This window comes from Lissotriton vulgaris, chromosome 3_1, assembly GCF_964263255.1.
Source record: "Lissotriton vulgaris chromosome 3_1, aLisVul1.2, whole genome shotgun sequence".
NCBI lineage: Eukaryota > Metazoa > Chordata > Amphibia > Caudata > Salamandridae > Lissotriton > Lissotriton vulgaris.
In genome coordinates, this window is record NC_141689.1 from 494,920,229 (window position 1) to 494,932,247 (window position 12,019).

Below are 12,019 nucleotides of genomic sequence, written 5' to 3' on the forward strand. Positions count from 1 at the left end.
GGTTTTTCAGTTGTTACTATGCAGCCTATCTAGGCGAAATCTGCCTCTATGATCCTGCCTGTTATTACCTTTGGAAATAAAGGTTGTGTGTTTCAAAGAAAACCAGGGCAGTGTTTCTTCTTTACATTATCATAATGTAATATATATGTCTTTATTTAGCAAATGTAAAAGTGTTACATGCAATAATGGCAGTGTTTTTAAGCCTAGTATGGTGTATTTCAGGCTGCATATGTATGTGTATATGCATATTATCTCTCTCTCTCTCTATATATATATATATATATATATATATATATATATATATATATATATATATATATATATATATATATATATATATATATATGGGTTTTTTATGTGTATTTATATATATATGTAGATATATGCATATTATTGGCTATTGCTCCAACGTCGAGTCCCACCCTCTTGCAGTTGTAGGCGAGCCAGACCTGGACCGCCTACGCGCATGTCTCTTCTCACCTTGCTTTGACGTCGACGGTCGCCGCAACGGTGATTTCGATGCCGATTTTGAACACAGAGGTACCTTAGAAGAAGATCTGTCCCTCAACGCAGTAGGGGACCGATGTTTTCTCTTCTCCCCTTTGTCTTTGCGCTCTTCGTGCTGAGAAGAAGGCCTCTTGGAATGAACATCTTCTCTTCCACTCACATTTTCTCCTCTGTCATACAGGGACTGTAGACTGCTCTTCTCCTTCTCCCTGAGAGTTTGGTTAGACAACTTGCTGCAGTGGTAGCAGAGTTCTGGCTTGTAAGAAGATGGTAAACAAGCTACACAGACCTAATGAGGCTCTGACTTGGCCATTTTTTTACCACAGGCCGGACACTTAACAAGCAAGGCCGCCATTATGACTGGAAAAATAGTCAAAAACCAGGAAAAAATTGTTGAATTAGTCAAACAATGACTAAAGACATCATGTACAGACGAAAAAATTAGAGAAATACCAGAATAAAGTGATAAAATATCACAAACTGGCGAGCTCAATGCTCCAGGATCCTCACAGAAGGAGCCGGAAAAAAGAACTGACCTAACTGTCACCTGTGGTGCATGATGGGAGCCTGGAGGCTCATGGAGGTCTTAAAGGCACGGCGCCAGGTTTTTCAGTTGTTACTATGCAGCCTATCTAGGCGAAATCTGCCTCTATGATCCTGCCTGTTTTTACCTTTGGAAATAAAGGTTGTGTGTTTCAAAGAAAACCAGGGCAGTGTTTCTTCTTTACATTATCATAATGTAATATATATGTCTTTATTTAGCAAATGTAAAAGTGTTACATGCAATAATGGCAGTGTTTTTAAGCCTAGTATGGTGTATTTCAGGCTGCATATGTATGTGTATATGCATATTATCTCTCTCTCTCTATATATATATATATATATATATATATATATATAATATATATAATATATATATATAATATATATGGGTTTTTTATGTGTATTTATATATATATATGTAGATATATGCATATTATTGGCTATTGCTCCGAGACTGGTATTCGTCCGCAGGGTATGGGATGGGCTTGCTACTCTATTCAGTGCTTATGGCTATTGATGAGTATCCTCTGGAAGAGAACCATTTATTTTCTTGTCTGTATTTATTTTTAAATATGGATAAAAACGGAATTTGGGTGCTTTTTGAGTGATTCTAAATAGACTTTGCCATGACTGCCAGGCCAATAACTGTATGGATTGATAAGTAAGTGGGTTAAAAAAGAAAGGAATTTTAGTAAGAGGCTTAAACAGCAATAGATATGCACAAGGCTGATACTGGAATGTGCATATTTACATTTATTTATCTTCTGCAGGTGTTCATAGCACTGAAACCTAGCAGGAATTGAAGCATGACTGCATATTTATTGATTAAATAAATGTGGAAATATACCAGTTTCAGCTTTCTTTTTTCCACAAAACCCATAATAAATATGGATAAATACAGATAAAGTTGACAAAAAAAAAATATGGATAAATACAGACGGAAATGTAAAAAAAATACATACCAGAAAACCGGGAGCCCTAATAATAACCTAGACAACACCGAATTCGCTTCAGCCGCGCACATAAAACCGAAAAAGCTCTGATCATGGCCACCAAGGAGTTCAGACAGGATCTGAACAAAAGCAGAGGGGCAGGCCTCATCCTGCTTGCTCTCTTAGGGGCTTTTGACACAATAGACCACGGCCTGCTGCTCAAACGCCTGTGCGAAATCAACGTCACCTGTCGTGCCTGGGATCTATTGACCTCATCTGCTTATGACACTCAGATCGTCATCTCATTGAGCAAGGACGACACGGTCATATCCTTCAAGTTCTGTGACTGTATGAAGGCAGTCAGCAAATGGATGAGTGGACATAGCCTCAAACTGAACACAGGGAAAACGGAAGTGATGCAGCTCGGAGAACAAACTATATTCTGGACCCCGTCCTGCTGGTCAGCATAGATGGGCCCTCTCCCAAACTCCTGTCAAGAAGACCCGGAACCTGAGAATCTTGATAACAAACTATGCTATTCCAACCATGTCAGTGCCCTATCTTCCTCTACGTTTTTCACTTTGAAAATGATAAAAAGGATTCTTCCGTTCATTCCAGTCCATCTTAAAAAAACACTCAAGTCAATCTTATAATGACCAAATTGGACTATTGCAATGGTCTATTACTTACTGCACATCAGTGCATCCTTAACCCCTTCGATGCTGATGACGAGCTCAGCTCGTCATCAGCTACGGCGCTCGTATGCTGATGACGAGCTGAGCTCGTCATGTAACGCGGGTTTTTGAAAAATCCAGAACACAGCGGGAAAACCGCTAACGCGCAAGGGGTTAACAGACGGCAAATTGTACAAACCACTGCCACAAGACTTCTTCTAAAAATTCCAAGACATCACTCTGTAGCCTCAGGCATTAGGAATCTTCATGGGCTCCCTATCAACCAGTGCATCACTCTCAAGGCACTGTGTATCGCTTACAAGGCATTGCATGGCTCAGGGCTAGACTTTTTCGAAAAGAACTTCAAATGGTACACCACAAGTCGAACTCTACGCTCCACCACGGCCAAACGCGTTGCCATTCCAAAACTTAAAGGCTCCACTCGGGGAAGCAGGAGCCTCTTTTTGGGAACAGCAGCCTGGAACACCCTACTACGCCACATTAAGACCCCACCTAATCTTACTACATTCAGGAAGCATTTAAAAACCAGTTTTTTTTAAGTACCTGCTAAGCCTGTTCTTCCTGCACGTCATGTCTCCTGTATTACAGAAAGCGCCAAGACACCTTAGGGTAATTGAGCGCTTTAGAAGTATTTTAACATAACCACATTTATAAGCGAACTGTTTTAAACATTTTTTTTTACCTTTTACACTTTGTATGTCACCACATCTCACAGATACCCATACCGTCCCACTGATTTTGTAAGATAGCTCTGCCTTCTATGTAGGACATATACAAATGTTTCAAATTGCGCATTCCAAATTACGATTCCATGCGAATCGCAATTAATTTCAAATGTATGAAACTCTTTTAGAGTTTCATTTGCCATTCCCAGTGGGTCACAAATAGACCTACCTCATCAATATTCATGAGGTGGGTTGCAATTAGCGACCCATTTGGATGAGCTAAAACACAGGGATGTTGCCTGCTGGGGACAGCAGACCACCATATCTGTGTTTGCTTTTAAATTAAGCAACTTTTTTTAAAAAATGCAGTCTGTTCGAAATGCAGCCCGTTACCTTAAAGGAAATCAGGATGCATTTCAAAAATAAAAATAAAATGTTTCAGTTTCATTTTTGAAGGGTAGGCAGTGGTCTATTGAATCACTGACGGCTCTTAAATGCTGCTCTTAAATGGTATAGGTTAAGTGAAAAGGAACTACACAGTGTAGTTATAAAAAAAGATGTCTTTATCATTACCACTCAGTAACACAAAGTATTATCTCCTACCCGGAGATACCACACAATACACACAATACTTTGTCATTAGAATACGCAAATAGCACAGAATACAAAGTGGTCCCCAGGGTGAGACGAAACCATATACTAAAATAGTGGAACGCGAACCACGTCCAAAGTCGAGAATGGACCCAGAAGACGAAGAAGAGCCGGGGACCCAAGGAACCACCCAAGGTGAGTATCTAGGAACCCCAGGGAGGTTGTGTGCAGAGTGGGAACGCAACAGCGTGCTCAATGCTAGTCAATGGGCACGTCGCAGTAGCAGTTTTAAAGCAGAATGACTCTTCCCAGCGGACCCTGAATAAACCCTGCGGAAGATGGAAGGCTGGAGAGTCACCCCACCTGTGGATACCACAGGAACCAGGATACCTACACCAAAGAAGACATGTGCTAACGTGTGAAGTGATGTTGGAAACCGCTGTACACCACAATGGAGGACTTCAGAAAAGATGCCTCAGGCGAAGAACATGAAAGTGTGCTGTGGAACTCAAAGGTGGATTCAAGATGAGACATACCTGCAAGCAGAGGGTACAGAGTCTATGCCACTCAGGAGTGACCAGGTGGCACGGAAGACTAATGGCCACCGATGTCAGAGATGCAGGAGAGTTGACGGTGCCCTTGAATTTACAGCTGTACGGGCCAGGCAATGCAAAGGAGGACCAGGAGCCATATATGAGCTGTCCCACGTTGAATGTCAAGATCCAAGTGGTCAGAGTCCGGCAGGGGCACCAACAACCCTTGGCAACAGCTATCAACGTAGTTGAAGAAAAAGGTGCAGTGTCAGGACCAGCAAGGTCCAAGTGACTCACCACGAGCAAGTAAGTCCAAGCAGGCCCGAGCAAGCAGGGGAGCCCACTGGAGCCAGAGAAGACCCTCTGTAGGACCGAAGGGCAAAAGGCACAGTAGTCGCAGGAGGACCTCAAGCAGCTCACCAAAGGATGGAGGCCCACGGTGCAAAGGATGCGATATAAGTGAAGATCTTGGCTGCAGCAGATGCTTGAGGTTGGAGCTTCTTGGAGCCCGGAGATCTCTGGAAGAGAGAGTCAACAAGCCTTGGCAATGGCAAGTCAAAGCAGGGCACAGGGGTTCTGTTTCAACGGATCCGATGAGGGATACTGGCCTCAAACTCGGTGGGAAGAAAGTGCAGGCTTCGATGGAGTTGCAGAACCAACTGCAGTGCCTGCAGATGCAGGACAGTGACTCCTTCACTCTAAGGGAGATTTCTTCGGGTGTCTTAGATGTCCACAGACCCTATGAATGCATAGAGAAAACGTGGCAGTGCTAACATCTTGAAAAGTGCTGCACGTCCCAGGAGAGTAAGGAGGCGGGATCGCCAATGTTTAGCATCGGATCGAAGTCATGTCAGGGGTACAAGCAAGTTTAGAGGTGGCTTGGCTTCGCAAAGAGGAGCCCCCTCTGGCGGAAGCACAGGAGATGGACAGCATGGGTATGGTGGGGGTCGGTACGGAGGTAGGAGTTTCTTTGGTGATGGCTTGGGGAGGGAGGCTTGGAATACTGTTCCCGCTTGAAGGCCAGTCTCTTCTGTCAAGAAAGAGGTACTAGAGGCAGCAGTTTGGTCATGATTTATCTGTAACTAGGTGGATAAATAGGCACTTCTGCCTGGTGTCCAGTTCTGGTCAATGCCTCTTGATGATAATCGCCTTGACATTCCTCGTCTGTGGGCTTCGACGGAGGCAGTGAGGTTAGATTTGGTGTCAAGTCGGATTTCGGCATCAACAGGGTGTTGTGCACCGTGTAGATGGAGCCTAGCCTTCGGAGCTTGCTTCGGATGAAAGCAATGATGCTCAGCACCTCGGGCGGATCGGACTTGACAGCTTATGGGGATCGATATCCTTGGGTAGAGGTCTGTGATGCTACAAAGCATTTGGCCGGTCCCGACTGCAGCCCGGAGGAGGCACGGGCCATCAAATTGCCTGTTTTTTGGCATCCACACTCGGAACTCAATGCTCAAATCCCTCAGGAGGAGTGCTCTACCCTCGGCATGGTCTTCTTTTGGAGACCTAGCTTAGTGGTAAAAGCTTAGTGATATAGGCCTTAGGACCCAACGGTATACTCACAACTCTGGGCATGGTTTTGGTGAGCGGGCCGATCTACGATGCCAAGTCAAGGTCCTTCATCTCTTTGTGGTCAGACAAGCTCAATGTTTCGGGGCAGGGTGTTGGTTGCATGGCCAGGAGACTTCTGTTCCTGAATGTCAAGGGTATCTTCTACCCCAAAGATGTCTGGGGTCTCTGAGGTACTTTGCTGGTACATCCTTCAGTGTGGTCAGAACTGTTGCCTTCTATCCCCTTGCATCTGAATAGGTGGTACCATGGAAAGGAGGCATGGTCATGGTTGGTGGGAAAGCACATGTTAAGCATCTCCTGGTGGTCCAACCACAAACATTTTGAATGGCAGTGCACGCAATTCTGATAGAGTTCCTTTTCCATCGCTCACACATCATTCTCTGCAGAAGAAGGCCTCAAGTGGTTTCCTGTCCCTGAGGGGTTCAATGCCCTCAATACCACATGGTTTTGCCAACGGTCTTCGGTGCTGCTGAAGGTGTTCAGGCATCTGGGAGACATAAATACCATTGCTTCATCTAATCCAATGCAGAAGGATTGAGCAGAGGCTGAACAAGACACATCTAACTTGACGTTACTTGGTGCATGTACAAACCCAATGGCGGAAAAAACGAACTGGGAGAATCCATGTCCATGCAAAATGTACACCACGAGGTGCAGTCGCAACATATCTCGTGACTCGACAGACTTCTTCGAAGAAAAAACTGCAAACGTTCAGGCCCAAAACTAAATTGCAGAAGCATGCTAAGCATGTGTTTCTACAGCCTCAGGTTACACACAATTTATTTTGATGATTATTTCCACTAAAAGACTTTCACTTACTATCTGCACAGAATGATGCTTTCTGTACCCCTCATCACTCTGAAGACGCTGCTGGTTGTTTTCACTGTGTTTTGCAATGCATATGTCCTGCAGATACACAAAATAAATGGAAAGCCATTAACAATCAAGGGCCATTTGGAAAAGTACATATAGCCAAAGCAAACATTTTCAGTATGGAGCGCAATATCCAATGAACAATTCGTACACCTTCAAGGTATCTTATGACACTCCCTTTAGTTATATTTGACCACATCCTGTGGTGTGTTAGTGTCCACTTGGGTGATGGGCTATTATACATTTTCAGAAATGGCCTAGTCATATTTGTATTAAACTGTTTTTTAGTTGCAAATTACGCAACATCAATGAACCGCAGACAATCTTCTACGCCTAGGAAAATAATTGAAATCCAAATGGTGTTACAAAAGTAAGATAAGGCTCATGCAAAGCTTTCATCTAACAACTTAAAACACACTTGATTTATGTTTCTGCACCAGCTATTACTGATAACATGTTAACATAGGTCTAAAGTTAGGCAAGGTTCAATGATCAGTTAATTACCGCAAATGTCCCTTTTGGGCACAAATCTCTTGAATCACGCTTCAATCTGCCAAAATAATCATTCGGTGATAATCTGTAATTGGTAGTCGAAAATCCTCAAAAAAATCTGGTTCATGCTATAATTTAGGCCAGCATTTTTCCCTGAATGTTTAAACAAGGGCAATTTACAAACCTCTAAAGCCTTAATACACCAGATGTTTAAGAGCATTATCTTTTCTCCGCATTACCTTCAAACTCATGTATTAAATGAATTATTTTCCCATTCTTATGACGGCCAGTTCCATTGTGCTTGAACATTTTCACTGGCACACTGTCTCAGTGAGCTCAAAAGACTGTACTGAAGGCCTGAGATCTAGGATAATGCTCCAAGACAGGCACTTTGCCGCACAGTTGATTTACTACTTTTCGGTATACATGTTGAATCTCAATAAACATTTATATAAACATATCTATGTACGTCTGCACCATTTGTTAAGATGGTAAAACACCACTGGTCTTATTACAACAAAGTGCTATGTGTCAACAACTATCATTTTTAGTGCTCTTCCTGTTAATGATGCTGTTTGTGGCGATTATGGAGCTCAGTCCTAAAAAAGCACTTAACGAACATTTATTTTTTTTGAAGGATTATATGCACACAAAATGCAATGCTGATGACCTCACAATATCAACAAGTTACAACACCTCTCTTTCCTCGTTTTAAGGGTAATGTGGCATGTAATCTCATCTGTAAGATTATTTACATTTTTAATTTCATCAGGCACATCAAGGGTGCGATCATGAGCACTGCATCTGGTGTGCGAGGTACCGTTTGCATGGTTGTTATGCGAGTTATGAACTGCAGTCCTGACCATAACATGCCAATTTTTGTGTTTTCTCTGTTTTTATTTGTAGCCGTAAATGCACTTAAAAATGTTTTTTCTTCAGTTAATGTCCAAGGTTTTTTTTTTAAACTTAGACTTTGGAATTATAACCAAATTTAACTTCACTTTGACCTTGTTTTTTTTTTTAGCGAATCAAAGGCGAACCCTCAGGAGTGGGGCAGCACTTTTCCCACACCCATGCTGCACACGGTGATGAACATTATACTTTATGTCTGAAAAAAACATAGGAATTCACTGAAAAAACAAAGGTTAAAGTGATGTTAAAGTTAGGTGAAAATGTCAATTAAAACACACTGTTTAAATTAACAAACCACAGAAACGCCCTTGCCGTGTACTGCTTATTACCTCACATATTACATCACTTATGACATGTTCTACGACACCACTGACAACATCTCTGTGCAACATCCAAAATGAGATCCTAGATACAACACTGTGCATGACTAGGGCACGAGTTATAGTATAAAAAAGTATATTTTAATTGACAAATAACCTTACCATAAGGTGCCCAGTAACTTTTTTGCAAATGAAGTGTGTGTGTGCCTATGTAAAAATATAACTTACCCTGTGATGTAGTGCTGTAGATTCTCATGCTGTGCATACTCCTGCCATCTAGCGTTGGGCTCAGACATGTGCAATTTGGTTTATCTTCAAAGACATCTTTTGAATCAAGAAGGTGTAGTGACTCCACCTATTACTTGTACAGCTCATGGGGACCAGTTCCATTATTAAGATTGTTTTTTCTGCCCAAAGGGTGAGGGTGTAGATGGAACACTGAGTTAAAGAAAAGATGCCCATGCAAAAGAATAGTAAATGTAAAAAATATAATGAAAGAATGTCTGCAACACCGAAAAGGCTTCCGGGGAGGAGGGAGGGCGTATGAGAATCTACAGCACTAAATGCCATGAATAGATGCTTACAGGGTAATTAACATTTTCAGTTTGTGGCATGTGTAGCTGTAGATAAACATGCTGTGCACAGAGTGTAAAGCAGTGCTCCTTTAAAGAGGTAGCCAGCTTGAGGATGTTACATAAGGCTGCAAAAAGTGCATGCAAGACAGCCTGGCCAATTGTAGCTTGTTGGCAAGCTAAAACATTCACAAAGTAATGTTTAGTAAAAGTGTGGAGAGCAAACCAAGAAGCTGCCTTACAGATGTCAAGTATGGGAATATTACCCAGAAAAGCCACAGAAGCTCAATTTGTACAATTGAGTGGGGTCTGCGAGGGACAGGAAAAAGGTTTACATAACAGGACTGTATACAATTGACCAACCGGCATGCTATTCCTGCCTTAGAGAGAACACAGCCTTCCGTGGTTTGGAGAAAGAGACAAAAAGTTGTTGTGTCTTCCAGAAGGGCTTGGTTCTGTCAATTTAATACATAAGCACTGTTTTGGGTTCTAGGGTGTGAAGAGCTCTTTCTGCTACTGGCTCGGGGAAGAACACTGGAAGTTCTGTAGTTTGATTGAGGTGAAAAAAGAGACCACTTTAGGAAGGAACTTGGGGCTTGTCCTGAGGACTACTCTATCATAGCGAAATTGGAAAAAGGGGTTTCCAAGGCAAAAAGCCTGAAGCTCACTGACACGCCCAAGGGAAGTCATAGCTACCAAGAAAGCAACCTTCCAGGAGAGCAACCTTAAGGTACATGTGTTGTAAGGGTAATATTGAGGCTTCACACTGGGACAGGTAGGACCCTTGCAGGGATAGTCCTTTTGATTCTCTCCATAAAAGCTTTGATAACAGGAATTCTAAAAAGGGAAGTCTGTCCTGTTTTGAAGGTAAGCAGTGACAGCCACCAGATGAAGCCTGATAGAAGTATAAGCAAGGCCTGACTTCTGCAAATGGACCAGATAACAGACAATGTCCTGGACTACTGTCTGGAGAGGGTCAATATGTCAAGGGTGACACTGGTATAGAAACCTTTTCAATTTAGAGGAATACCAGACCTGGGTGGTAGGATGGTACATTCTGAAAGCAGATTGAGGTGCCAAAACTCTAGTACTTCAGGAGCCAAATCGCAAGATTGAGCTGTTCAAGGTTGCGATGTCTGCGCGTGCCCTGATTTTGTGGCTAGTTAGGCAGCTTCTCGTGAAGCACTAGAAACAGGTCGAAGAGACGAAAAGAGTGTGGAACCATGGCTGCCTGGCCCGGGTTGGGGCAAATAAGATGAGCTGCGGGATGTTTGATGAAGCCTGCGAATCATGAATGGAAGAAGTGGGAGAGGCAGAAAAGCATAGGCAAATATACTTGACCAGCTCATCCATAGTGCATTGCCTATTGACTGTGGGAACCTGTAGGCGAAACCTGGGCATTTTTCATTTTCTTCGGTCGTGATTAGGTCTATGCGGGGAAACCGGTTACCCGTATTTTCCGGCGTATAAGACGACCCGGCGTATAAGACGACCCCCTACTTTCATTGACAAACTGTAGGTTTCATGCTATATTCGCCGTATAAGACGACCCCCACTTCCTAACGTCCTACAGTCCCCTTTCTATCTCCATGGACTGAGATCATGTGGTACTGACGCTCCTCTCCTTCCGATGAGCGAAAGAATTACGGAAGGAGAGAGAGAGATCAGCACACGTGGAGGAGCGCCTCGTCTGCCTGGGGGATGTGCAGCTGCAGTCTAGGTAGGGCTCATGGCGCCATTTGTTTTAGTTTAAACCTTGCGCAGCGTTTGAGTTGCCTCTGGCTGGCGACGGGCTGTAACTGTACAAGTAATTTATTTTCAAGACCGCTTTCAGTGCCTGGCGACGGGCTGATATTGTGTTGTTGCACAGTGCCACCATCGCCTACGTTCTTTGTTGTTGTGCTGGAGTTCCCTAAGCGCCACCATTTTCAACTGAGAAGCGGTCTGACACCTTCGGGTGAAGTCCGCGCTATGTGAAATAAACCGCCAATTTTTGTATCTGGTGTATAAGACGACCCCCGACTTCCCAGAAAATTTTAAGGGGTTAAAAGGTCGTCTTATACGCCGGAAAATACGGTAGTTGGATTTCCACACTCCTTTCACGCTCAGCTCCTGTAAATGCGCCTGCCAGTCAGTGAGAGAGGCGTTCGTCTGCAGCACTGGGTAAAAGTAGGGCTGGCCTTTCAACAGGTTGTTGCCATTCCAGTGCTGCAGAGGGCACTCATTTTCCAAATGACACTCTGCGTGTGACCATTGCGCTGTTAGGCACTCCTATAAAGTGTGCTTGTGTAACTTGGCATGTGGGACTGCAGCTATGCATGAAGCAATCATGCCTACAAGCCCATCCAGATATAACTGCCTACATACAGGACGTAGATACGCTAGATACCCCAGAACTGGATGACACAGACAGGACAGGGCTTGACGCGGAAATCACACTTGAAGAAATCAAAACATCTATAGCCCAATTGAGCCCCGGGAGGACATGAGGCCCAAACGGTATACTGGCAGAAGTCTATAAAAAATGTGCAGACCTTCTTAGTCCGCACCTCCTAACTCTTTTTAAAGACATGACTGCAGAAGGGGTCCTCCCGTTAGATCTGCGAATGGCTACGATCATACCTATCCATAAGTCAGGGAAACCTAAGGATCAATGCGATTCCTATTGCCCGATAGCCTTGCTTAACCCGTTGCGTGCTCGTGACGTAACCGTTCCGTCACGAGCCTCGGGTGGGCTGTGCTGGTGACGGAACCGTTCCGTCACAAGCACAGCCCACCCGAGGCTTGTGCCCACCCGAGGCTTGTGACG

The 12,019-nt window shown here is 43.7% G+C and overlaps 1 protein-coding gene across 2 annotated transcripts in view; it reads right to left on the reverse strand.

Moving 5' to 3' along the window:
• The window catches only part of JMY (junction mediating and regulatory protein, p53 cofactor), a 483,755-nt gene that overhangs the window by 201,723 nt on the left and 270,013 nt on the right, over positions 1–12,019 (reverse strand). For both annotated transcript variants that reach the window (XM_086960737.1, XM_086960738.1), the window contains exon 7: positions 6,861–6,947. In XM_086960737.1, the coding sequence (XP_086816863.1) occupies positions 6,861–6,947 (87 nt within the window). The remainder of the gene's footprint in view (positions 1–6,860; positions 6,948–12,019) is intronic.